The 27,798-nt window shown below is 40.1% G+C and overlaps 1 protein-coding gene and 1 long non-coding RNA gene across 7 annotated transcripts; one reads left to right on the forward strand and one right to left on the reverse strand.

Moving 5' to 3' along the window:
* Positions 1–16,557, reverse strand: LOC113965474 (leucine-zipper-like transcriptional regulator 1). Of its 6 annotated transcripts, none has more exons than XM_027678937.1 (9): positions 16,539–16,557; positions 15,836–15,943; positions 7,510–7,772; positions 6,680–6,759; positions 5,845–5,923; positions 4,281–4,327; positions 3,410–3,530; positions 2,319–2,505; positions 1–1,991 (listed from the first exon to the last, which is right to left on the reverse strand). In XM_027678937.1, exons 3-9 carry the CDS (start codon positions 7,670–7,672, stop codon positions 1,307–1,309), a joined length of 1,362 nt encoding a protein of 453 aa, XP_027534738.1. In that variant the 5' UTR covers positions 7,673–7,772; positions 15,836–15,943; positions 16,539–16,557; the 3' UTR covers positions 1–1,306. The 6 variants fall into 6 exon arrangements, with proteins under 6 accessions (XP_027534738.1, XP_027534736.1, XP_027534741.1 ...); XM_027678935.1 differs by lacking the exon at positions 16,539–16,557 and adding an exon at positions 16,087–16,353; XM_027678940.1 differs by lacking the exon at positions 16,539–16,557 and having other exon boundaries at positions 1–1,751; positions 15,836–16,353.
* LOC113965476 lies at positions 13,718–27,543 on the forward strand. Its single transcript, XR_003533544.1, has 3 exons — positions 13,718–14,087; positions 26,830–26,964; positions 27,511–27,543. It is a non-coding gene; the product is annotated as an uncharacterized LOC113965476 (long non-coding RNA).
* The last annotated feature ends 255 nt before the right edge of the window (positions 27,544–27,798 follow it).

Consider the following 27,798-nt stretch of genomic DNA (forward strand, 5'->3'; position numbering starts at 1 on the left):
TGATAGGAAACAGAGCAGGCTTTATTTAAGTGGAAGAGCACAATCCTCTCTGTTTCCAAACAAGGGTCACGAATGGTCCAAATAACTCTTGTAGCTTTTTGCGAATTCATCTATAATTTTCCCACTGAATTCATGTGACAGCTACTTGTGAAGAGATGATGAAAAGTATCTGTAAACATTCTCACTTGAAATCCTTTATTCCTATGAAACTTTCGAAAAGCAATCTTTTCAAATATTCAGAAGTATTACACTTTCTACTCGTTTCAGACAGCAGCATTTCTTACAGATGGCTGAAGTTCTGTCAGAAGGCCATATCTTAGTAACTTCTATGGAAATAAATGCTTGGAACACTGGACAATATTATCTTTCAAAAAAACCACTTTTTCTTTTCAGCAAAGAAAAATTATACATGAACTCAAAATTTACTCAGATAGAGGGGAAATGTGTAATGAGTACTACCTGAGTTGACAAAACAGATGGGAGTTGGAAAAGCAGAAATCCCTTTGTGGCTAAAACAGGAGTTTCCAGTCAGAACAGCCCATGCTTTGTGCCATTTCTGTCAAGCCCTCCTCTTTCTGTCCCCCCCACCCCGTCATGGGAAGTCAAACCCTTTTGATCCTATGCTCAGTCATTAAAGCCAACACTCACTTGGCGATTCCTTTGTTCTTCCAGATATGATGTACTTCCTCTGGTCTAAGGCTGCAGATGATTTTCAGGGGGCACTCATGGTTTATATACAGTCCTTGAATATCTTATAGATTTCACTCGCTAATTTGCTTATTTGGTTTCTGTGGTGTTGTAAGGCTATCTCTTGTTGCAAATATATTGTGCAAATAACACTCAAGAAAACAAAATCTTAAAAAACTTAGAGAATGTTGCCATTAAGATTGATCAAATCCATCAAATGTGACCGTATTTCCCTCTAATGCCAGTGCAAAATGAGCAAGCTTTGACCCTGAAATGACAGCTGTGGAGCCAGTAGGGGTTACTTGTAGTTCTGATTTTCAAGGCAGCATCACCCACTGCAATTTGAAAGGATATGAACTGACCAGAAGAAAAGTAACAAAAAGAGCAGCATTCCAACAAGCTCTTCTCAGAAATCACAACTTACATGCAAGTTGTGACTTAAATATATGTTGGGTTTCGTTAACATTGTAAGAAATCTGTTCACAGCAAGTATGAGAAGGTTTAATTATTTTTTTTCCCAAGCATGCTGATAGGAAGCTGAAGACAGTTGCAAGCAGTTGGTTTTCCACCTACTGCCACGGTGGTGGAAATTTATTCTTTCACTTTGTAATCAAAGCAATCACAAGCTATCGAACTCCATTTGTCTGAAGGAGATCTCAGCGAAGCTGGACAAAGGTTTGCCCCCGATGAGCAGCAGGGTGTTGGTGCGGCTGCCGAGTTCATCCCCGGCGGTCGCGCACCCACAGTCACTTCCCTCCTCTTCACCCATAACCTGAGTGGCAGCCAGAGTTTCTCTCTCTGAAGAAGGAAACAGAGGGAGGGACTTGTCTTTCATCGAAAGGCTTGTGTCTCTGTTTGGGTCCAGTTCTGCCTCTGAGGTGGTCTGAAATGCACAGAAGCCCACTGGCTCCAGAGGCAAGCTGAAGGTTTTCATTTCAATGGCGTTGCTCTCCTTGCTGCCAAATGCCCCGTCTGTGGGCCGCTGGCGGAAGTAGTTGCCAAAGCGAGTGTGCCTCGGGATGGGCACCAGCTGGCCATGGTCCTTCTGATCGTTCTTCCAGTGACTGGGGGATGTATTAGTGAAATCTGAGGTAGTTTGGAAATCAACACCAGTTCCTAAGATGCAGTGATACATTTTAGGAGGAAAGTTTGCAGTACTACTAAGCTTCTTCCATGTCTGCGTATGGAAATGATACTTCCAGAGGTCATCATTAGGACTGGAATTTGAAATCCCTCCACCAAAAATCAGCATAGAGTCTTTGCAGACTATTGAAGCATGACCTACCACTGGAGGAGGTCCTTGGCTAAATATAAGAGAAAGCAGCAGTTAAGAGGAGACCAACAAGAAACTTAACGCTGATTTTAGCCTCTGTTTTCCTTTTGGCTGCTGAACAGCTGCATTGGGACATCAGAATTACACTGCTGACAGCTGCATCAACGCATTGCCAATAGCTCTTCCGAGCAAAGCCAACTGGAGCCCCAGGGATGGCAGCAGCACCATATCTTGATCTGAACAATTCCTACATCTGCCAAAAGGGGACCACCTCCCCCTCCACCTGCATGCAGTATCAAATGATAAGATAAATTCTTTCTTTCTCTGCTCACGTAGTGTAACACATAGAATAGCTTACCTTGTTCTGATGTTGGACCAGCTGCTGCTTACAAAGTCCCACTTCCACAAGTCCTTCTGCTCACTCAGCCCCATCAGTCCTCCGAAGAGGTACATTCCGGTACGATAAACCACTGCGGAATGGCCATGCCGAGGTCCTGGACCAGTGTTGTGAGATGGGCTGGAAACACACAACCACTTTCCTGTATCTGAAAGAAAATACTAATTTATAGATGGTTCCGATTTAGTTGAGTATTTGAGAAGGGATTTATTTCAAGAAAAAAGTAACTATTCAATTGGAGAATACGGGTTTCTGCTCTGAGCTTATTTCAGTATGAGTTAAAAGCTTAAATTCTGACACTGAAAAAGTGCATTTAAAAAAAATCAGTTTTGAAATAAACTTTTAATGAAAATGTCAGATGCTATATGACAGATGCCATGGAAATTTTATTTACAGAGCAGTTTTTCCTGCGGCTTTTTCAATTCATTAACTCTGACACAGAAAGATACTTTCCTGACTGTAAGAGGGGAAAAATCAGTCAACAAAAACTTCATTAATGTCTGTGCTTATTCTCCCTGTGAGGGAATGAAGGATGAGATAAACACATCATTTGTTTCAAAATAATGACAAAATGGCCACCAGATAACAAAAGTTATCCATTTAAGAAGTCTCTGGGAATCATCTGATTTGCAACACCAGACTGGTGATGAATATGCTAATGAAACCATCTCCTGAAAGGTTGGGCTCCCCATGGTCAGTCTGAGATTTGAGACTCAAAAGATGGCATTAATAGGCTGAAGTCAGGGTCTCTGCTGCGCCTGAAAGTTTTTAGTAATCCTTGAAGAATTTAGTGAATAATGAACAAAACATTATCCCTGATTTTCCTCTAAAACTGGCAAATACTGTAAAACTTTTTCCAGTGTAATAGTCTAATTTCAGCCGGGTATTAATTGAATTGACAGAATTCATCATTAAATGCTGCCAAACAGCAGCCAAAACTAATTTACAGCATTTCTACTGATAAGAATTTTCCTAACAGGGAAGGCCATGCTCTCCTGCAGCAGTTGTTGTTTTACACTGGATCAAAACCTTATCCTAGTTTTTTAACTTACCAAAATGGAAAGTCCAAAATTCCTGCGAAATGCCTTTGATGCCAAAGTATCCCCCGAAGATATACATGCTGGAATGATACACTACTGCACTGTGACCTTTTCTGTTAGCTGGTGCCAAGCTCTAAAACAGTTTAAGACAAAAGCCTGTTAAGTCATATCAGTAGCAATGTCTGTCTTGGAAATACACCTTTTTTTTCCCCCACAAATGACCCTGCAGTCCCAAACTTTCTCTTGACTCCTCCACCAAACACAGGTAACCAGAGCAGTAACTGTGTCACGTCTTAATAATTTTTTGTGTGTAATTTTAAGGTGTAGAAACATTTTGAGGACGAAGTTTCAGTAGCAAAAAATGAGTGATTCTTTACATGTGATATAAAACCAATATTAAAAGATCAAGACATAAATGATTCCACTTGGGTTTCAATTAGAAGTGGCAGTAACTTGGTGAGTCCACGTGTTCAGACTGAAGAAATGAAAAATGCTGCAGCACTTCACATTCCAAAATGTATTAGTGTGACTGCCAATCTGTTTTCACAACCCTACTTTTAAAAGCACAGGCTTCACGTATGGTTGCAATATTCCATTTAAAATTAGTATTCTTGATAAGGATTTCAGAAAAACAGAAGCAGCAGCAGAGAAGAGGACTTAACTTCTTATATACGACTTAAAATTTAAGAGCAGTATTTTTAAACACTGTTTTGAAGAAGGAAAAAGCCTTAGTTATTGAAAGTGCAAAGAAATAAAGTATAGCCACATGTCTCTGAAGAGATGAGATTGGAACTGTTTGGGGGAACATATTTCAAAGCAATCTGTTTAATCAACAAAGCAACAGGCATTTGATTCACACATTCCCCACTTCCTGGCTCCTTACCTCCTTCTCTGCTGGTACGTTACGGCACTCTGTCCATCTTGTGGAATCTAGGGGATTGATTTAATAAAGCGCAGTTTAGTTCCTGGACCACAAGAGGACACTCCTCCAACAGTAATTTTTCAAATTACAGATCTAATTTTCAAGTAAGTCTCATCCTGGCGTTTTCTACTGACAAGGCTGAAGAAATCTGCTCCCTGCTAAGACAGCAGCACCAAGAGACTTGCAGGAGACACAGTTGGAATGATTTTCCTGTATCCTTATCTGATATTGAATCATGGAGGTACCATACTGTATTCTGGTTTCCTAAGGCTAAATTTCACAATGCAGAAATAACCTGTGATTTTCAGCATTTTTTGAACTTGCAGGACTCCCAGATTTCCTGATGAATGTGTGGCTTCTTCTACTTATCCTTATCACAACAGCATTATTCTTTCTTGTGCTTTTTCATAGATCCCCTAAGGTTAGCACCCAAATAACAGTCAGAAATCACAGATCTGTGATCACCACGAAGAAGAGGAAATATCAGGTACCCAGCACCAGAGGTAGAATGAGAAAGCAGTGCAAGCTTGCATTACTTAAAGCTATACTTGCCAAAGGATTTTAAATAATAACTATGAAAAAGCTAGACACACAACACATTTTGAATAACTCATTCCCAATTTTCACTGATAAATACTGTGAGTAATAAGACGCTTTCTCCTTTAAAATATGTTCTATCTGAGGCTCTCTGTTTTTCCAGCAGGTATCTCAGACAAATGGTGGAAAATAGAAATGAAGGATTGAAAAAAACCCATTGACTTAAGTTTACATAGTGAAGTAGCAAAAGAAGCCAGGAAACTTAAATCTTGGTCTGGCCACGAGATTTACTAGCTCAAGAAGAGCTCAGTATCTCTCTCTTTCCTCCTCCATCTGACATCAAAATAAGCAGCCATTACTACACGCAGGATTTCCAAAGGGAGAACACAATCATGTACGACATTGCTATTAAATTCAAATGCTGCACTGCTTTTATTAGAATACACACTTAAGACATCCCAAATGTTTGTTCTTAGGAGAAAAAAACCTGTGTTATAAAATGTTGATGGTAATTTCCCCCCTTCTTATTTAATTATACTTGACTTTTCCTGCTCCAGCTTATGTGTTTCTTCAGTAAAATTACAAAATGAGATATACTTTACTGAACTGCTTTCTTCCGTAATGAAACAAAGAGCTTGATTTTTAAAATTCATGTAACATTAAAAAAATTAAATACTACATGAATTATTGGGTTTTATGATCAAATTGTAAACTTCAGAAGGAGGCAGGAGGAATGGAAATTCTGAGACCTTAAAATACATAAAACTTTCACATTCAATTCTGTAATTGAAGTAAGAGCTGACTTTTTGATAGCTTAACAGCCTAATTTTAGGGGGAAAATATGCACACAGTTATACACACTACATCTTGTAAAGCTTGGGGAAAGGCTATGCTTACAATCAGCAGAAAACAGTTTGGTTCTTACTGTTTATTAGTACCTATGGACTTGGAATGTCCCACGGAAAAAACTGGTTATTGTGTATCATACCAATGTCATATGTCCAGAGAGGAGTTTTTGCTTGTGTGAAAGCAGAATCCACCATCCCACCAAAAATATACAGGTTGCCCTACAAAATGAAAAATATTTGTCACTGAAAATAATTTTTAAAACAATTCCTAAATGAAAAGGCTGCTATCACCAAAATATAATTAACAATAATGTGTATGATGATCTTTTAACAATTAAAGAGGCAATCCCAAAAAGCCACCAACTTTTAATTATGTCTTTATTCTCTCCCAGTAGGAAACCCTGATGAATATTTGGCTGTTCTAACGGGGACAGCATTCCAGAACCACGTACTTTCCTTGTCAGCCTGGGACAGCTTCAAGGATGTGGATCTGGAGCTCTCTGAGGCACTGCTCAGGTAATATTAGATTTTGCATGTTTATAGAAATATTTCATTGCATTGCTCCTGATATCCTAAATTCTGTTTTCCAATCACAGGCAGGGCTGTAATTCTTATTTGCCTTCACTCCCCCGTCCCTCTTCTATGCAAGCTCCTAAGTGAATGTTTTTATGCCATAGCTGATCATGCAAATGAATTCAGAGCAACTGTTACAACTGTACAGTTAAGTCAAAGAATGTGCTGCCAAGGTCTTTATCTTGTATTACTGTTACATACTGAGCACTGACTGAGGAAATTACTGTCACTTTATTCAGAAAGATTCCAAAACAGTAGTACAGCTACATCCAGAACTGCACCAACACAAAAATATTTTCTGGGTATAGTATTTCAGTACATAATAATCTATGGCATTTTGTTGCATTGTATAGTAGGAAATAAAATGTGAGGATATGGATAATATAAATCTTGGTCTACTACCTTATAAGCCACCATTGAATGTTCTTCCAATTCTTCTGGACCATCTCCTGAGCAATCCAGCATTTCCCATTCATTTTCCGCTATAAACCAAAGCTGAAGTTAAGTAGTGCCCTCGACATAAACATTTGAGAAAAGGTGAAAAGATGAGCTTTGAATGTGGCTGTGCTGCCAGTTCAATGAGGAAAATGAAGTGGTTTGTCATCTTTCCTCTCTGTTAGTTCAGAAGAAGCTCCCAAAAGTTGAATATATGCATTATTCTATTTAGCAAATTTAAATGTAATAGAAATCGATCTTGTTACTGCTTGTATTTTAATTGTTACTTACATCAAAACTCAACAAGTCCATGATAATGAACTCCAGGAAAATTCTGGTTTATTTCAGAAACAACAACTGTACAAGACCACATATTAAGTCAAACAAAACAAAGGGTCATATTTGATAGTGCATTGTTAATATAAACCTACAAGGTATTGTATTCATGTGTTGCCTTTGTGCTCTTTTACATGCATAAACTATTCCTGCACAAGTCAGTCAGGAAAGCTCTTTGATATCCCTTGCTAGAACCAGGATATTTTAAATGATTCAGTATTTCTGGTCAAGAAAAAAAAAAACAAAACAAAAGGAACTGAACTAAAATCTAAACTTTCTGAGACACTTGCAACGGGAGCAAACACACACCATCTGCCCAATGAACAAAATGCAGTTTATCCATTATTTTTATGGGAATACTTTAAATGGGGATAATCTGATAACTACGGAGTATCCCCAATTTCATGATGACTGGATGTAGAATCTCTAATCCTGACATACAGGTGAAGGGACCAACTCACCGATGTTGTAGCGCCAAAAATCCCTCAGACTGGTCATGTTCCGCCCTCCATGGAGATAAACAAACCCTCTGCAAACGACACAGGCGTGTTTATATCGATCGCAGGGACTGGGCTTCTGCTGGGGGGCAGATTTCCAGCCACAGTGTTCAGTTTTTCCTTTCATGCTGACAACTAGGATCTTATCCAAGGATCAACTTGCAAAGGGCAGCCATGTCAGAGGAGGGTCCCAAAACATCAGGGACAGGGCTTAAACCCTGTTTGGTCTGCAAAAAGACAAAAAGTAATTTAAGGTTAAAAAAAAAAGAAAAAAAGAAAGAAAAAAAGAAAAGTCTCTGCCTTGCAATAAAACATTACCGTGTTTTCTGTTCAGTCCCAGCAAAAGCAACATGACAGTTTTATCCATCTGTAATAATACACTAACTTAAGTATCTGAAATTCTGACTCTCAGAGTCTTATATCTGTGAGACTGGGAAAGGAATATTGCTGGAGCTGAAAGTTTTCTGAAGAATATCAGTGAGCTGAAGAGATGAACTCCAACACCCTGGGTTTGTGATATGGTAGAAACCAAGGCTTGGTCTTTTTTCCCTACTAAAATATTTAAAACAAACATGTCCTTAAAAAAATAATTAAAAGAGTGAATATTAGAGATAAAAGTAATGCATTAGCAGTTGTCCAGAATTTGTGTAGACTTTTATCTCTACACCCGCTGAAATGACAATGGATCTGGAAAAAATGACACTAGCCCTTCCCATGCCACAAGATGTCACTGTGTTCTGTGAAGACACAAATACCAGGAAAACATTCCTCTATTAATCTGCTTCAAAAGAGTGGCTATGATATATTTTAACATAGATTATTTTACAAAGCAAACACATACAAAAAAAATCAGCATTAGAGCAAATGCTGCGACTTGTGTTGGTAATGTGTCTGAGGAGACACATGTCACCAAATGAGGTGACAAAGTCTCCCAATTCCAAGACTCTTCCAGTGAAAGCCACATTCCAGCTGCATTGAGAACCTAGGATGGAAATAGATAGGTGAGAGTCTGTCAGTATGGACACACGGTTAACTCTTTAGTACTGCAAAGTAATGCCTGTTCTTCCACAGTTACAGTGTTTTCCACACTTAACTTCTCCAGTTTACATAGGCATGTATTTAGAATCCCAGTGGATAAAGTCATAGATAAAGTCACAGCTCACCATAATGATCATGCAGCAAATCCATTCTTTTGATTGAAGACTACTTCCAGGGTAAATGTGAAAAACCTATGCCTACTTGGCACAATTGCTAAATAAATTAATTTAAAAAACCCAAACAAGCAACACAGCAGAAATACCAAATTTGCCCTGGATATACAGCAGTAAAACCATTTACATCCACAGAGAACTTTCATGTCAGCTGCTGCCCATGGCCTTATAGAGCACAGCAGTGACAAAGGCTGGAAATTTTCCCAGCAAATCCAGCAATGTCCAAGGAGGTAAAATGAAGCCCTCTTCTTTTGATCTACATGCAAGTGTTTTTACTAGACACTTCACCACAGTGTGACTTCAGACATATGAACTGTGCCTTGAAGTTCATTGTGTAAAACTATATTTAGCCACACATATGCCAGGGAAGGCCAACATAAGCCCTGTTCGCCCTGTGTGTGTTTGATTTCAGGGAAGGGGGTGGAGAATACAAAGTATTTACATCTCCATCAAAAGTTGCCGTGTTATAAAAAGGAATGAGCAACGTTCTCTTGGAGTCAAAGATGAATGAGCAGTTAAATACAAAAGAAAAAAGCTATAAAATATTTCTGTTCTGTAGAACAGTTTATATGTTTATATGTTCATAAACATGCTGAGTAACAGCTACATAACCCTTTATTTATTTTTCTACGTACTTCTACAATAAGCCTTCCTTTTTATTTTTGCATGTCTTCTGTTTCACTGCTGCACTGAAAGCAACATTTTTGTTTTACAGAGTTTTCAGTACTCTGCCTCTGTGCCAACATCCCTTGTTTGGAGGGGATTATATATCAAGCAGCACAACAGCATACCCCCTTCTTCAAATATTTTCTCCTGTGTTCAAGTATTCCCTTGTTCCTGAAAGCCTGGATTTGTCCCAGGCAAATTCACAAGCTATCCTTCCCTCCATCCATAACAACGAGACTCTCTGTTGTCCCTTCACACCATCTCCTTCCTGGAGGCTGTAGCAGATGAGCACTGGCAGATCAGCCCCAACGTGACTGCGCCCATTTGCTGCTCCACCAGGTGTAAAGGCAAGGTGTGTATCCAAAACTCAGCTGCTCCAGTTCACAGCTGCCCTGTACAGTGGCCATTCCCACTTGGGAAGTAACTGTCAGCAAAGTGCCAACATAAAATCTGGGGGGAAAGAAGGAAGACCTTTACACCACAGTCTACCTGCTTAAGTGGTAATTTATCTAATGGTAACTTTTAAGTCCAGGGCAATTTGTACATAATTTGAGGAAAAACAAAGATTGCAGTAAAACAAGCTAATACAGAAGATAGTCATATTTCATATTAATATGAAAATAATGTATCTAAGTTCATTTATCATCCAGTTTATCTCTGAAATTTATCATTTGTAACACTGGAATGTATTCAGTGACAAAAAGATGCTGGAAATCTCTTGCAGCATTTTTTGGCAAGAGTAACTACTCAATTTTTGTTGGGTTTTTTTTATGCAAACCAGTATTGTAAGCTATTACAGTAAAAACTGAAGTCTATTCTTTGTATTTTCTCTGAAAGGATACAAAGATGGGCAGCATTTACCAGCGTGTGCATTTCTCATTTCCAGGGGAATTAGCAGCTATGAAGTAGTGACACATTACAGGTGTGTAAGTCCATAATGCTTTCTGGCATGAAATTGAAAAGAGAAAAGCAGCTGAAGTCATGAAACACAGATTCTCTCCCTAACTCTGCCAAGCTTCTGTGTAACCACAGCCAATTCATTTACTTCCACAGCTAAATGGGGACGGTCACTTCCTTAGTACAGCACTTCAAATTTGCTGATGCAGTGCTGTGTGACAGTGCCAAGGTATTACTATTATTGATATAGTTTACTGTGAAAAAGGTGATAGGTTATTAATACTTTACAAAAGTAAAATCGGCTTGCCCCTTGAGGGTTTTCTTCCTCAGCTATAAAGCATTATCCCCCTTCCTACATATTTCTGCCTGTTATTCTTCCTACAAACCTTGCCTTCTATTATACAAATATTCAGAGAAGAAGAGAGCCCTGATTTCCTATAGTAGAATAGCAACAAAATCCTGTCTAGTTGTTTATCTACTCCAGCTGAACTCTGTGTAAGGCAGGAATGCTGGATGGGATAACAAAAGGCCAATCTGGGATGAACTGAATGTGTCTCCTCCCAGTCTCACCTTTTGAGCATCGACTGACCCTTGGGAATCGTGGCCATTTACTCTCAGCTGAAGCATTCTTGAAAGCAGACCTACACTCACTAACACTCAGTTAACAAACTGCTTCATTTCAGAGTTGGGGAAAAAAAACCACAAAGTCAATCATGAATCTTGCCTTTCATCACTGGTATTTTAATATGCAAACGTGACTCCTGGACTGCCTTTCTATAGAACCAGGCTCACCAGAGTTCATCTACTGTCAACCTTAACAGTGCCATTTCCAAAAGAAAACTGCTACTCTTCTGAGAACAATGTCACCAGGGATGTCCTCTGTGTCATGCAACACTGACCTCAGCTTCAACTTGCTACAAAATCAGTTATCCAATAGGAAGCTCTAACTTCAGCAGAATTAAAAAAAAATATACAAAAAGACAACTCAGAACATTTTTATCCAACTATTTTTTTTCCCTGAAACAGCTGTAGCACACACAAAAATGTCTGCTGCTCTCCAAACTCTTCTGCCATTTCGTTCTAAAAATAGCTCCTGTGCAATCAATCCCAATTGTTAAAGGGCTGGAGGAGCTGTGAGTCGAGGGCCTGGAGAGCTGCAATTAGCACGGTAACTATAGCACTGAGTGCGTATCAATTAATGGCGCCCCACTACTGTTTCATAATACAAATAATTCAGGAAATGTAGCAAGACAGGAATTACATCAGGAAATGTAGTTTATATCATCATTATATAATTATTTATATTTCTGTAAGATGTGGTTTCTCAGACAAATGATTTATTTATTTAAAGTATTGCTTAAATAGATCTTCATTAAAGCTTTTTTCTGCCTCAGCCCCCTGATTCATTTCCATCTGTTTTCAATATACTCAGAAAAGTTTCATTTTTAAAATGATCGAGCCTTTTGAAATATAATGAGATAAGAAACCACTCATATTGGGGCAGGGAAAAAATAGGAAATCTTGTTCTGTTTTGGGGATTTTTTGTTAATGACCCAGTTTTCTGAACTCAAGCCTTGAACCTCTCCATGCATTTTCTTACTGGGCAACTTGATGTTTTACTGCTCTTCAAAAACAACAACAGATCTTCCTGTTTGTACTTATCATAGAAACCCTTCCTGTGGTGCTTTTATTGTAATGCTTGTTCCACTAGGACTGCCTGCATGAATGAGGAAACTTTGACTGAGGACTTGCAAGGCAGTTACAAAGTTTTAAAAACACACTCAACTTGTTTAGAATAGTTTAAGAAATCCAGGCTTTTTTTCAGTATATCATGTTTACTTGCAATGCTTTTACTATATGTGTGATAAATTTTAGTATCCTCAGGTTTGCTATTTTATTATTTCCTAAACTCAAGGTGCTATGAACTGTTTCTAGGCTGGGGTTTTTTGGTTTGGGTTTGGTTTGGTTTGTTTTTTTTCAAAATACAGGAACTAATTTTCAGAGAAGCTCAGCTTTAGAGTTTCAACCTAAAAGTTTGAATGGCTTTAAGACCATAGGGTATCTGTAATATTTCTGTATTATTAGGATTCTGAATTGAAATAAGGGCCTGGTTTTGCTATGTGTTGTAAAAAAATGCAGTTACTACATGTCTGAGCTTACAACTGAAGCACTGAAGACAAAAGGAAGGAGATGGAAAGCAGTATTGCTTCTTACAGGGAGAAGCTGAAGGACAGAAAGAGGGTTTGTAAAATAACAAATCAAAGCAGGGGACACAGCTCCATCCAGATTTCAGGGTTCAGAAAAATTACAGTTACTTTCAAGTAAAACAGTAACAACCCTGCTGTCTGTTTAAAGCTTAGAGTGGAGATATTAAAAATTTACAGAAAAACTGTGAGGCATTTATGTTGAATAGCTCTAAGTTGAATTTGAACAAGTTTAAGGTAGTATTCACAAACATTATCTAGTGCTTCAAAATGCTTTTTGAAGTGAGCAGGTATTTTAAAGGGCGTGACTCTTCTGAAACAGCCACATATAATTACAGTTTCTATATGCTGTAAACCTCTGTATGTAACTGCTACTTCTGGAGTCCTACCTAGGGCACTGGCATCTTCACTGCAAAACAGACAAGAGTATCACGGATCTCGCCCTGAGAAAAGCTCACTGCCTGTTTCTGGAGCTCTGCAGGCAAGGTACTGCATTTCTTTAATTCAGATCCCATTAATATTAAAGCTCTAATTTTAAAAGCTCATAATAAATTTATATGTTTGCATATAATTCCAAAATTAAATTTTGCAAATTGACATTGCTAATATATTGTCTTTTGGGTTTTTTCTAGAAGCTTTCACCCAGAAAAGAAAATCTTTTGCAGTCAGCAGTGCTGTGTAGCACTACTTCATCTCTACTACCAAGTGAGTTCTTTAGTAGTAATAAATTAACTTATTAAATAAAGAAGTATAAATATATCCAGTTGTATTTTCTATGTGCTAGGTATATTTCTAATTTTTAATGAAACAAATACAAAAATACAAACTTGGAGCAATACAGTAAATATTTCATCTATTTCCCAAATACGGTGGAGAAGGTAGTAAATGGAAAAAAGAAATTAAATGTTTAAAATATTTCTGGGATTGTTACATTTTTATATACACCTCTAGTATATGAATCAGAAAATTACCTTTGCCACAGTACTGAAATATATTTATGGTACAGACAAAAATAGATGCATCTATACCACCTTAATTTCCTTAGTAACTTAAAATTTCAGTTGTTGGTGAGGTTTGTTTGTTTGTTTTGTTTCATTTTTTAGAATGAGGCTTTTTAATAAATAAAAATCAGAATATATAGTTTTGATTAATAGATCTCCTTAGGTAATCTGTTAATTATGATTTCCAGCACTGTAGTAATCATTTGACTGCAATTCAATTTTGAATGAAGTTTCTGAGAAAGAGCTTCCCTAAATACACATCCATAGGTGGCACAAGTAGAGCATGTTATGGATATATAAATCCAGGGCACCAGCCATGCCTGATCAAATGTTCATGCTGATAATCAAAGACTGTATGGGGGGGGGGTTGGTCCTTATTAGAATATTTACTTCAGGAATCTAATCTGCTTTTCAGATCTTATTTAGGATCCTGTTTAGGATCCTCCATCCACAGGCAGAACTCGGTCTCTGTTGTGGTCTTGCCACATAGCTGGGACGGACACCCTGACTGTAAAGTGTCCCTGCAGGAAGATGGCTCTTCAGGAGTTACTGGAGACAAACAGGTGATTTTTCATGCTCTAGATATGACAGAGGGAGGAAATACAGTTCCTGGTTCTCACACTTTAAGATAAAAGAAATGAGAAACTCCTGCCATGATCATAGCGCAGTCTCAAGACGTATTTGGCCTTTTACCCTTTCCTTGGAAGTAATTTGTCCTGTCACCACTGGAACAGGTCATTTCAATACAGGGGTCATCACCCCTTCCCCTGGAAATAGCAGTTTTCAATGTTCCTAGAAGGCATCATTTGGGGCTTTCACAAAAACTAACCAGCTGGGTTCTTTCAAGATCCGGTAGGCAGATGCCCTGGAGATTGAATGTAATAAATCTGTCCTTAGGTGTGACTGAATGCATCTTCTTGACAGCTTGTGACCTGCTGCTGAAACAACTTCAAAATACTTTATTTCCTAAGGGAGTCTCTACTCATAGTAATGCACAAAATTTTCTACGTTAGGAAGAAAGACTCTAGTTGACAAAAGGAATCAGTGGCTGCCCAGCCTGCCTTCTCTCCTCAGGCACAAATTAGGATACTAGAGTATATACTTGACAGCTGAGAGCATATCATTGAAAAGCTATTACCTTCCATTAAAAGCAAAAAGTCTGCACTGAATTTTACTTATTTGTTCTTTCTATTCCCTGACTGAGGAAAAGAAGCATCTAATAAAACATTCACCCACACTTAAAACTTAATGCTACACTTCATGGAAGATAAACATTTGTGTTTTTCTTGTCCCTGAGACATTTTGCCCTTAGACAAACATGTATCAATGAGATAGAGAAGACATACAAGGTTATGAGAATAGCAGAAGCTGTAGCTTGAAGAAATATGAAGGAGGAAAGAGAGGGCATTTGGCAATAAGAATAATAAAATGTTCCAGCTGGCAAATATTAAAACATCCAGATATCATGTTAGAATCAGTATGAATTTAGATTACACTGTATGGGAGAAGTCATGAGAGACTTGTGTGAGAAAGACTCAGATGGCACAACTGGAATGACTGTCAGTCATGACTGGAGGAAAAGCTGAGTACAAAAAGATCTTTTATAGGGAAGATGAATTTACACAGTCAGGTGAAAGATGGTTGCATAAAAACAGATGATACAATTGCATAGCTGGAATAGATTGCATAGAGAGGCATAGCTGGATTTTAGTTTGGCAAGGAAAACAAAGGTGTCAGTGGACAAACAGTAATAATAACCGTGATGGCTCACAATAACCTTGATGCCAACAGTTACTGGGCTGCACCAGCAAATGGAAAAAAACCAAACCCACATAATTTCAATATATAAAGGAGACAGAAAGCATATCAGTAACTTTACACATACACGTTGTCGCTCCAAATTCAAATGGAATTACTCATGTGAATAAAACCAGTGATATGCATGAGCCTGAACAATGTAGCCTAGATACCAGAGCAAAAGAAGGACCAACTCTTTTGTCAGAAGCCTGAAAAAATGTTTTGCAAGCTGTTTTCATATTCAGACTCCAAATGACAGGGTCCATTTTGGACTGGAGTCTGGCTTTCTGAAAAATTCTCACTCCCAGATGACATGGTCCAGTATTCATCCCAAGCCAGATGCACATTGGCTTGGGTTTTGGATGGTTGCATTTCTTTGTTTGTCTTTTGCTCGGTAGAAGGCATTTTGTGCTTTATGCTCGTTGATTGTGGAAAAGGGAATGAGAAAAAGCAGGGTGGTGAATCTCCTAAACTGGAAGCAAGGAAAAGAGCTCTGGCTGTCCCTACCACGGACCTCCAGCGCAGCACCGGGGAAGTCGCAGGTCCCTCTCCCCAGCGGTGTCGTGGCTGCTGAGCGCTGACGCCGCTTCCTTCCTTTCATGCGCTTTGTTTCCTTTCGTACCTTAGGATGGAAACGACTTTGTGCACAGCTGCGCACAGCTGTGCCCCTGCCCCGCTGCACGGCAGTGCCGCTGTGTGCACTGGCGGGCTGTCTCGGTGCTCCCTGGGATGCTGGGCGTGCATGGATGCTCTCAGAGCCCTCACCGCCTTTCCCCTGCTCCTCCGGGCGGAGCTCTGGCCGCCCGGGCGCTGCTGCTGCTCCTCGGCGGGCACCGGGCGGGCTCTGAGTGCTGGGGGGGCCACCGGGGCCACCGCCCGCGGGCAAGGCCTCGCCGCCCTCGCCTTTGATCCTCTGATCCCCACCACGGCTGGGCTCGTCCTGATAGGGACGTGCGGAAGGGGAAGGAAAGAAGGAAAAACAGAATCCCGTGAGCCGGCGTGCGGCCGGGAGCGCACCCAGCCCGCGGCCGCCCCTCGGCTCTGCCCGCACAGGGCACCCCCCGCCCCAGGCGCTCAGCTCACCCCGGGGGCGAGGGGGGATCCCCGGCCGCGGGCCCTCCGCCCCGGGGGTCCAGGAGCCCCCGGCAATGGCCCCCCTCCCCGGGGCACAGCCGGGCGCCTCCTCCCTCCCCCTGCTCACCCTCCCCGGGGCTCACCGTCCCCTCCCGCGGGCGGCGGGGGCGCGGCCGCTGCCCGGAGACTGCGCGGCGCTGAGGCCGCTCGGGTGGTGATGCTGCCGCGGGTCCCGCGGGCGGGGACGTGCTCGGCGGCGGGTCCCCGGCGGGGGAGGCTGTGCCCGGGAGGCCTGGGGTCCTGCGGGCTCTGTGCCTTGCCGGGAGGAACGTGCCGTGGTCGTTCACTGCCCTGTTAGTCACGAAGAATGTATAAAATCTCGTTTCTGGCCTGAATGCAGCCGGAAACAAACATATATATATATATATATATAAATAATTTTTTTTTGTCGGCGGTGGGAAGGGGGAGCACAGGGAGCGGTGTTTGTTTGTGCACTCCGTTCCAAGCCCTTTTAAGTCAGCGTTTAGCCCAAAGATCCTTCTGCATGCTTTTCTCTGAGCCCCAGCCCCAGCGCTTGCTTGGACTTGTGTCCTTGGCTTTCTGCTCAGCTGCTTCAGCTGCCACCGGCTCGCTTTCTTCCCCGTTTCTCCTTTACAGGTACATAAGGCTTCATAAAACAGGAATGAAACTCCCCCACCCACGTGTACCTCTATTTTCCATGTTGACATGTTTCTCTGCTTTGGGGCAGAGGCTACTACTTCTTCCTTAGTATTGCTCCTAAAAAAAAAAGAACGAATGTAATTGCTTTTTCAAGTAACTGTAGGTGGAGGCCAATAGATAGACCCAGTCCATAGCAATGCAAAGCATGTGGTCTGCACTCTGTGAATAATACAAATACATTTGGGTTTAGTATATTATGTATATTATATCCAAGTGCAGTAGCAATATGTGCTTCTGAATTTTTCATGCTTAGACTCAGGCGTTATTTAGAGGTCAGTCCAGAGCTACAGTGCAGCACTTTCTCCAGACCCTCTTAATTGCATTCTCCTAGGAATTCAAGAAAAAACCAAACAAACAACAAAACCAAAACCCCAAAACAAACCCACACATATTTCATAAAAAGAACTCTGAGATCATTAGCTAACATTTGGAAGTCCCTCAAATTAACATGCGTGAAGGACTGCGGCCAAACTCCCACTGGCTCCCATAAAAGCAGTAATCAGTCCTTCAAGCAAGATTCTCCACGAAATAACACCCAGAAGCCCCTGCAGAAAGGATTGCCAATCTCACCATCTGACTAGATTAAAAACAGCAGTAACAATGTGATAATTGACAGGAGAAACTTCCCTGACAAGGAATGAATCAGTGTTTATTTTTAGCCTTTCCCCCAAACGCTTTATTTAAACGAAAGATTAACTAATTATTTCCGTTGTTGGATTGTCCACAGTAGAAATAGGAGGTGGCAGATCTTTAGTATCTGCAGAGAGCACTTTGTTTTGACTCTTCCTTTGAAAGGGTGAGATTATGCCAGTTGTCCTTTCATTTCTAGTCCGATCAAATATGAAAATTGTCAAGGTTTCACTAAATTTAAACACCCCTCAATCAATATTTTTTATTTCCGAAATAGCAAGCCTCAAAAAAAAGTGTCAGAAAATGTAAATTGTGATTGTTTCTGAATCCCACCTTTGCTCCAAAGCTTCCCTTGGACAACAAATCAGTATTAATCCTATCACTTCAACTGCCCACTGCAGCCTTTTGCAATGACAGAGCACTCCCATTTCAAGAAGATAAGGCTGCTCTACCTGTGCACAGGAACCAGCAATAAAATTTTATCTAGAAGAAGGCAGCTTACCCGAGAAAAGACTGGCAAAAGATTTGTCCTGTTTTATGGAACAAATGTGAGGACACGTATCAATCCCAAAGACACTAAGTAGTACCTGTGTTTCTGGTAATAAGATTTTTGGTTCTGCTTTGTTTTGAAGCAATTTTTCTTAATTGTTTTTTCTTCTTAATTTTTTTCAATTTTTTCTTAAATTTTGAATGAATTGCTGATTGCAGCATTGGTTTCATTAGCAGAAAATTAATCAAGCTACTTTGAAAATGTCTGAGGACACTGTTTTGTTTTTGGCTTACCTACTGTGGAACACATAAAAGATTCATTGTTTCATATTAATTTTAGTCCTTAACAAGGAGTCTCATTTTCAGCATTTGAGTATGCAAGATGTTTGTGTTTAATTTCTTGTCCATGCTTCTTAATAATTCACGTGGTTTTGGATATGACTACTTAGGCTAGACCAATTCTAGGTGAAATAGTTTATTTGTACCATTTTAGTGTATACTTGGTCATTCTTGAACAGAGTGAAATGTGAAGTAGAACGTGGTCATAGAAATAATGGGAAATTGTCAGTTTACATGCAGCCCACTGGTCTCTTACAGAAGTTAGAGGGAGAAACTGCAGTGTGGTATAGCTCATAGGAGAAACCTGGACCCTCAGCATCTCATCTCACATGCTAGTGCAAGAGATGCATCAAAATGGAACTGTGCCTAGAAATTAAAGTATCAGTTTTCCTGTTTCTGCAGCTCCTGAAGAAACATGGCAGAAATGGCCGTTCACTGGGATGAGCTCGGCCTTGCAAGTGTTGACTGCAATGGTGCCTCCACAACCCCAGATAACTTAATTTCTATTTAGAAGTAAGATGCATGTAGAACACCAACGGGAACATTGTATGAAATTATTTAATCTGAGGGCAATCAGGCTGAACAGACCCATGAATCATTCATAGTCATTCATACACATCCGCATTGCAAGAGTAAGTTAACTGCAAAGGAAAACACTACAGATGGGGGGAGGATAAGACAGAGAATAAGGTAGATCAGTACAATCAGCCTGGGGTTTTACATGGGGTTTTAACCAGAATTTATTTTATTGGCTATGGACCAAGTAAAAAAATAAGGGTTTAGGGCAGAATTTGAGCTTTTAAATCTAAAACAGAGATGGTGGAAAAACCCCAGTGAGCTGTGTCTAACCTTGCATCATGCCTAGATTCCCAAACCACCTTTCCTATTTTTCACATAAGCTATACTCTGCTGCATAGAGCCTCTCTGTGTGCCTAGGTCTGCACCAGTTCAACAGGACTAAGCAGCTTGGCACTCTTTCATATCTTAACTCAATCAGGAACTAAAAACTTAGTGTCGCTCCATTCAGGTCTCCAGAGTGGCTCAGTTCAAGGGGTAATCCTCAAACCCCTCTAAGGGATGCCAGTCAGACTGAGTCTTCACAACTGCAACTGTACCCATTCCCTCTAAAAGACAGTTTTATGATCTACTAGAGCAGGTAAAGCATTTATGCAGGAAGTGGAAGGTCTGAGTTCAGGGCCTGTTCTTTGCAGATCAAAGATATCAGCAGTCACATTGATGTCTGGGTGCATAAGTATTCACATGAAACCAGCCTCAAAGCTTGATCACTCGCACTCTCAGCTCCGTCCCCTGCACAGGGCACTCCAGAGCAGGTGGTGAAGCTCTGTACAAGGATGCTTAAATTAGTGTTGGTGTGTTCCTCTCAGATCTGACTAACGCCAGCCGTCAGAGAGGGCTGAGGAGCAGCAGAGTGTTTTAGCTGAGCTGCAGCCCTACTTTGGTGGTGTGTATTGAGTGTAGCTGTGCCAGGGGCCGCCCCCTTCGGCATGTTCCTGCTCTTAAGGAAGCAACAATCTACATTCATTGTCTAAACTATTTCATTATGGAAAACTGGTTAAAAAAAAAAGAAGATAGATAAGTTATTAATTTTAAACAGAAATGTTCCTCTCAGCCCAGCAATGGCTATCGGGAGTTTGGATCTGAAGCTATCAGACTGGGAGGTAAAATCATTACCGGCTGCTGGTCAGCTGTCCGGGAATGCCTTCGGTAAATACAGGTTTGGGAATTACCGCTGGATGGCAATCTTGTGCCACAGAGGATGTAACTACGTGTGATTTTATTTGGCTGCAAACACTGACATTTTTTAAAGACCAGGAACCAAGTCCACTTCTTCCGACTACCATCATAAATTTAGAGTGAATTCATGTAAGGCATTCAGTTTAATTTAGAGTTGCACCAGCATAACTGGGACAAGAATATGAACCAGATGTTAAGAAGTGTTATTTTGACTGTTAATTCTATCGATAAAGTTCTGAACAATTTATGAAACTTAAATACAAGGAGCAAGCACAGAGGCTGTAGAAAGACCAAGAGTACCGAGCTTCAATTCTTCTGTGTTGTTAGAGTCCACACTAAATTCTAAAAATTGGCCTTTAATGCCTTGTTGTATCCCAGTGATTTTACCCTTAAGACTGCTGTATTATACACACTATTCTTTAAAGATACAAGTAAGTTCTACTATGGCTGGCTGTAAAACAGGAAGTTACCTTAATTTCAAAAGTCAACATTTAAAGTCTTTGTTTTAAGGTTTCCAGTGTATATATTTCAAATGTTCGGTTTCAGTAATTTCTAATCACAAATATTATGCATTTATGTTGAAATATTTGAAAAATGCCTCAATTCTTTTCACCTAGAATAATCCTTCTGTGAAAGTCAACTTTTTTTTTTCAAAAAGTATTTAGGTTTTTTGAGGAGGAATCAATCTTGGACTAAATCTGCATTTTAAAAAGTGGTGATTATCTTAGCTCCCTAGTGGAATAGAATACTATTCGCAATAACTCTTTAGTAAAGACAACCCCTTTGGCTTAATGTTCTGTACAGGTGTTGTGTATCAATATGGTGTATGGGAGAGTACCGGGAAATTTCTGCAACTGCATTTGAACATCAGGGAAATATCTTCATTAAATTTGTGCTTCTGTTCCTTTTCTGTTGGCATAGATAGTGACACCTGTCTACCATAAAGATCTTCAGTTCTTCCAACCCCAAAACTGTACAGTACTCTAAATGTTAGGAATATCTGATAAGTTCAAGAACTCCTCCAGCAAAGTTGTCTTGTCCACCTTCACTTTCACCAAAACTATCAAGGGAACTAGAAATCAATTTAAGCTGAGGCATTTTCTATTTTGGGGCTGGTAGCATATCTCTGGTTTCAGCCAGGGAAGGAAGTGCTCAAAACATTTTATCACAGCTAGCTCTTGTGATTTACTTGGCATATATGGAAGAAGGAAATTGTGTAAATATGGGCTAAAGCTTATTCTTGGGAAATTCACAGTTCCATGGACTTGGGATCTTTAATGTATATTTGTGGTTATCACTTGTATGCTGTCACTTCAGTTCCCTATTGGTATATGAGAATAATATCCCACTAATTCTGTGATGCTTGACAGAAGAGTTTGTGTACATGTGCTAAATGCACTCAGAGGCAGACCTGGCAGGCTCAGGGTAAGAATGTTGCAGCCCACTTTTCCTTCCCTCCCTGGTTTTGGCTTATTCTGAGGGTCATCATGGCCCTACCATAACTTGGTCACCCAGGGAAGATGCTCTAAATAAGCATTGACTGTAATGGCTGAATAACACAGTAACCTGAATCTATTCAGAGAATAGCATGGAAACTATTGTCTTCCCACATTTCTGCCCTTCCATCTTTATTCTGGGACTTACAGGATTCACAGTTGACAGGATGGTCTGCAATTACCCTGTAAAGAACCTGAGTCTCTGCCACATTTTATGTACTGTTGCCATTCACTGAATAGCTGGTAGTTAACTTAATTTTTAAAATCTATTTTATGGCAACACATATGGCTATGTTCTTATTTGTGGTTTCTATGTACCAGCTATTGCAGATATTGGTAGTTGAGAGAGACGCTCTGGAGGAGAGCATACAAGCTCTAGGTAGCACAAGTGGAGAAGTGGCATCCAGGGAAATTGAGGGATTTCCCCAAGGAAACATTCTAAGTTTGTGGCAGTGTTAATATACCTGATCTGATTATCTAAGTCATGTGGGCACAAATGCATGTTCTGGTACATGTATCAGCCACAGAAATGCTAAACTGGAGAAGTTAATTTGGAAAAATGAAAGGAGGTGGGGGGAAAAAAGAAAGTAAAAATCATGCTTGGCACTACTTGAAGACTTGCAAGAAATTTCCATTTTCCCATTCTTAGAATACTTTGGAAATACATAAGGTCTTGGGATCTGTATTTTAAAATGTTGCTTCAAACTGGAATAGTATCTGTTAAATGCAGCCAAGAAACATCTGTTTTTCCGTTCCTGGAACCCGGAGCTGAGGCAGCCGTTTTCCTGTCAGCTCTGCTGTGGAGCGAAATTGGTTCAATAGGTCATTCTGTTCTCTCCATTTCGTAGTTCTCAGTTTCCTGTTAAAAAGATGGCAAACAACACAAGTAAGCAGGAAGGGAAAGGAGATTCTGTGTAATGTGTGTATTAGCCTGTGAAAAAAAAAATCCATTTAGCTTCAAACTGAGTGAGGTAACTGGTGAGAGCAGAGCTATTAAGCATTAGAAAGAACACAAGGGATTGTATGGAACTGTAAGATTTATTAGCCCCCAAATGTCCCCAAGATTTTTTAGCCCCCAAATGGTTTATCTTTAATCAGTGGAAATAACAATCTGATACAAATCCCACTGAAGACAATGGGAATGTCACATTGATGGCCACCAGGCTCTGGATTTGACCCTCTTTGGTAGATGGCCTGGTAGAAACTGGTCACCAGTACACAATATATTAATTGCAAGACTTGTAAATTATGACCTGAGCAGCTCCAGATTGGATTCAGTAACTGAGGGCCAGCAGTGGTTGTATTTATCGTCTTTTCAACCACCTCTCACTCAGGTGGAGTCTATCTGAGGACAGCTGGGAGGGAGAACCAGAGGAAGAATTCAAAGGTCTCATGCAGAGAAGACCATAAGCATATTGGGTAGGTTTCAGTTTCAGTTTTTGCATTCCCAGCCCTCCATGCTTTGACAAAGCTTTGGACAAACAAATACATTCTTGAGAACTGCAAAATTTTTTTCCTTTCATCTTATGAGAACAGAATGAAGACTCATAAAGGCATTTAGCTGCTTATGCTCCCCCTGAAATCATCAGGCATTAAAAGCATAAATAACATTGAGAGCATGCCCCATGATCTGATATTTAATAAGCAATGAAAATCTGTATTATTCAGTCAGCGGCATTAAAAATAGGAAACCAGTACACTGAGGTGGCAGAACCCTCTGCATGTTTCTTTACTGAAGAATGGCAGCACCCCTGTTTCAAAAACTGCTGGAAAAAGACATGCTGTGACCTTCTGTCATGAACATTTTGGTGACATAAAAAAAAGCCAATGGGCAGTTGAGTCCTATTTCTTATGCAGATATAATTTGCCATCGGTCACATGACTTAAAAAGCAAAACTAATCTGGAGGAAGCATTTCTTCATTTTTTTTCCTTTGATGTGACCTTTCCACTCCATGAATTTAAAATAGCAAGGAAGTGAGTCCTAATCTGAGAAAGAGTTTCCAAAAGAGAATTGGAGAGGCAGCACTTTCTGTGGCAGGGCCTTGCGAAGTGCTGATGGTATAAATTAACTAATGGGGGTCAGGAAATTTGCAAAAAGCAGATAGGATGCGGGAAGGGAAGAGGGAGTTGTACAGTTCACAGACAGTTGCAAGCAGTTTCCTGACACTATTTACTTGGTAAAACATTTTGTTTCCTCCAGAGAAGTGTTTGACTTTGCTTTTATCATCACCAGCGTAAGTCAAATGTCATTATTCATGTAATCTCTGGCTTACATAGCCCAACATTCCCAGTCTGATACTGAAGTGACCATTCCCTGGCTAGTCTGTAATTATCTAAATCCATGTGGTGATAAGGTCCATCCATGCCTCAAATATACTACAGTCAAATCCATGCTTTCATAAAGTAAGATCTGCTCTGACTGCCAGAAGAGACTGTGCCATCATGAATGGCAAAAAAAGTCAGTAATTACATATGTATATGGAAAATACAGTTGTCAATGGATAGTTGGAAAAGGAATGATGCAGTTTACTCTCTGATCCTTGGATTCGTAGCCTATTTTCCTCAATGCCATCTTCATCTGCTTTCTTCAGTCTCATCTGACTTTTGTATTTGCCATATATGCACTTCGTTGTGCCAGGGGAGGTTCAGGTTGAATATTTAAAAAAAATGTCTTCACTGAAAGAGTGGTTATGTTGGAATGGGCTGCCCAGGAAAGTGTTGGAGTCACCATCCCTGGAAGTGTTCAGAAAACAAGTAGACATAGCAGTAAACAATACAGATCAGTGGGCACGGTGGTTCTGGTTTGAAGGCTGGACTTGATGATCTTGGAGGTCTTTTCTAACCTTGATGACTGTGATTTGTCTAAACACAGTTACATTTGTTATGGGTTTGGCACACCAGTATTTGCAATTGCCTTGATTTACAGGATTACACTCAAAGGACCAGCACCTATTACAGAAAGGCCCTGCATGCTGTGAACACAAACGTGCTTCTGCACTGCTTAAATTGCACTTTAATCCTGCTGTTTCCTCCTAGATTGTCCACTACCTGGAGCTTTACATAGGAACGAGGGACATCTAGTGGCTTAATAGAACATAGCTAAGGAAAATGTTCTCTGCCCAAGGTACGTTGTTGTCCAGAGTTCAGTGAAGATTAAACTAAATTAAAGACTTTCTCAGTGGTTGAAATGTAATTTAAATATATGTAATTGCTTTAGATAAGAGTCAAATAATCCACAATGAATTCTACTTTTGTATTTCTGTCTTCTTGTGAAAAGGTGAGATGACTTTGAAACTTGCACAAGTTAATATGTATTTGGTACCTAATTTTGGGGGGACAGAACATCCTCTTTCATTAGGAGAAGCTGGAGTACAGGACAGATGGATAAAAACCAGAAGCAAATCACACCACACATCCCTATACATTTTTCTCCCCCAAATGAACACATTTATTTTATGCATGGCAATTCAGGATATGATTAATTAGACTAGATGATACATGGTAGATTACAATGAGAAGGAATAACTGTGAAGAGCAGTTAAATGGAGCCTTTTCTTTCTCTGCAATGTGTTTCCTATTTTAATACTTAAATAATGAGTTTCTTTAACAAGTAACCCACTCTGAGTCATGTTTTCCTCTCTCCCCTTTGTTCTTATCCTAACCAATAACTGCTTGTCATCGTAATAGCTTTTATTACAAAAGATGAGACGCACATAAGAGAAACAAAAATATCTGCACTGAATTATATGCTGGCTTTGTGTGAGCCTTTGTTTGTATCAGGTTTGCCATTCTGTCTTTTTCTGGTACATACTGAAAGTCTGAATGGACTAAGTCTGTTATGCTGCTCAGACCAGGGACAGTGCTTGGCCTCTCAACATGCAATAACTAAAGTTGAGAGACCAACATCAGGCAATCAAGAGTTCTTATCTCTCAATATCTCTCATTCCTGTCCTAACTCCACAAAACAACAAATTCAAGAGCTGGAGTATTTTGGCTGGGGCATATGACTAAAGAAGGCATACATATAAAGAGGGAGGCTTCTCTGCAAATGAGAGAAAGCCATTGCCAAATATTAAGACAGATAATCTGGAGAGAGCAACAGGAGGCATTCTGTCTCACCTGAGATGCTGACAAAACCTGGAAGCTACAGGAGTGAGATTAGACTGAGAAAAGACGATTCACTTGTTATTTTGCAAAGACGTGCATCTCGGGAGGGTTTTTTTAAGAATAAGAAGTGATGATAAAGAAAATGCTTGTCTAGCTGAGTGGATTTTGTCTTGCCTTTCCTTTCTGAATAGGCTAAACTAGAAGCTTGTAGGCCTTGCTGAAGCTAAGGAAATCGTGAATAAGCCAGCACAGGACTCTCCCAGTCTGACACCCCACTTCAAGCTCCATATGGAGACCCTATGCCAGGGTTCAGAAAGGGATTCTTGACCTGTGTGTGTGCCATTAAAATGAGATAGAAAGAGTTATTTAAACACTACTCAGGTTGCATCAGGAGCTTGGAACACAGAGACTGGGTCCAGTGGTTTGGGCTGATGTTGCGGGGGGTTGAATTTACAGAGGTTGATGAAACAAGGTACACTGGAAGCAGGAACTTTATTAATGTGCTATGATTAATGAGTAGTGAACTCAGTGAGTATTTCATAGCCCCTGGATCATTAAGATTAATTAAAATACTTCTTGATAGAGAAGTATTAGCAGCCTTTATTTATGTGACAGAGTTTAAAGGTTTTGAACTCCTGAAGTTTTAGGTGCACTAGCAGGCACAAAGTTATGCTGTTGTGATCCTGTTTAGATTGTTCATTGTAGAGAGAAGTTGCCACGATGAGAGCTTCCAAAGGATGTTTCTGTTTGGACCTCTTCTGAAGGCTACATTTAGGATGTGAATATAGATATACCAAAAGCCTGTTGCTGGCAACATTCAAACTGGATTTACCAGTATGAGGAAAAAATGAGCTGAAGTTGGCTTAGCTGGCAAATAATCAAGTCTCTCTATTTCAGAAACTTCTGGGAAGGAATGGCAAAGCCAAAGTACAGCTGGCCATATGAACTACCCTGATGCAAGTGTGGTCAATGACCAGAACGAAGAAAAAGAAGCAGACTGGCTTTTTAACAAATATTTATTAAATATAGAAGGTAATGACTTCTTGCTTCTCTACTTACCTTTGCCACTGTGAGGTTCTGGTTACCACATTACCATTTTACTGATTAATAGGGCAGTACAAAATAAACCTGAAGTTACATGAAGTTTAGACTGAATAATTTCTCTTGTGAAAAGATCTAGGAAAAATTAACAATCCTGTTACACTCGAGATAAAGCGACAAGAGTGTGTTGGGGAAAGGTTGCCTTGCTCAGACTGTGAGCAGAAAGGGTAAATGGGAGAGCTGTGACTGAGCACCTGACATCCTTCAAGTGTAAGGTCTGTTACAATGCTGGAAATCAGCCTAGGACTCCTCTGCTCTTACTTCTGTTGATGCTGGAGTGCCAACAGCAAAAAAGCTGTGACTACTCAACTCAGGCTTCCACTCCTGCTGCCCTGGTGCTTTTCCCGTGGCCCTAAGCAGGGATGGGTACATATTTACTAGCTAGTACAGGCAGATACAAATTTCCATTGACTAATCTTCCTCTGGCAGGGTGAGTCATCACAGAGAAAAGGTTGTTTCTGCTTGTTCTTTGTTCAGATTATAATCCAGTCAGAGCTCCAAAAAAGGCCAACACCTATGACCATCTCTTGGAAACTTGGAGAGATTTCTGTAGATTCAAGCTTTCTGAAGGGAAAGATCTTCCTTGGAAATTACTTTGAAAGAAGCTGGCGAAGTTCCTGGTAAGAACTCAGCCTTTTCTGTCCGTGTTTCTCCATCTGTCAAAACAAGGCATAATTTTTCCCTGCTTCACAACGATATTGTGAGGAATCATCAGTTAACATGTTTACATCCCTAAAAATGATTTCCTATTCTAAATCACCTAGA

This window comes from Neopelma chrysocephalum, unplaced genomic scaffold (genome assembly GCF_003984885.1).
Source record: "Neopelma chrysocephalum unplaced genomic scaffold, ASM398488v2 Primary Assembly neopelma1_44, whole genome shotgun sequence".
NCBI lineage: Eukaryota > Metazoa > Chordata > Aves > Passeriformes > Pipridae > Neopelma > Neopelma chrysocephalum.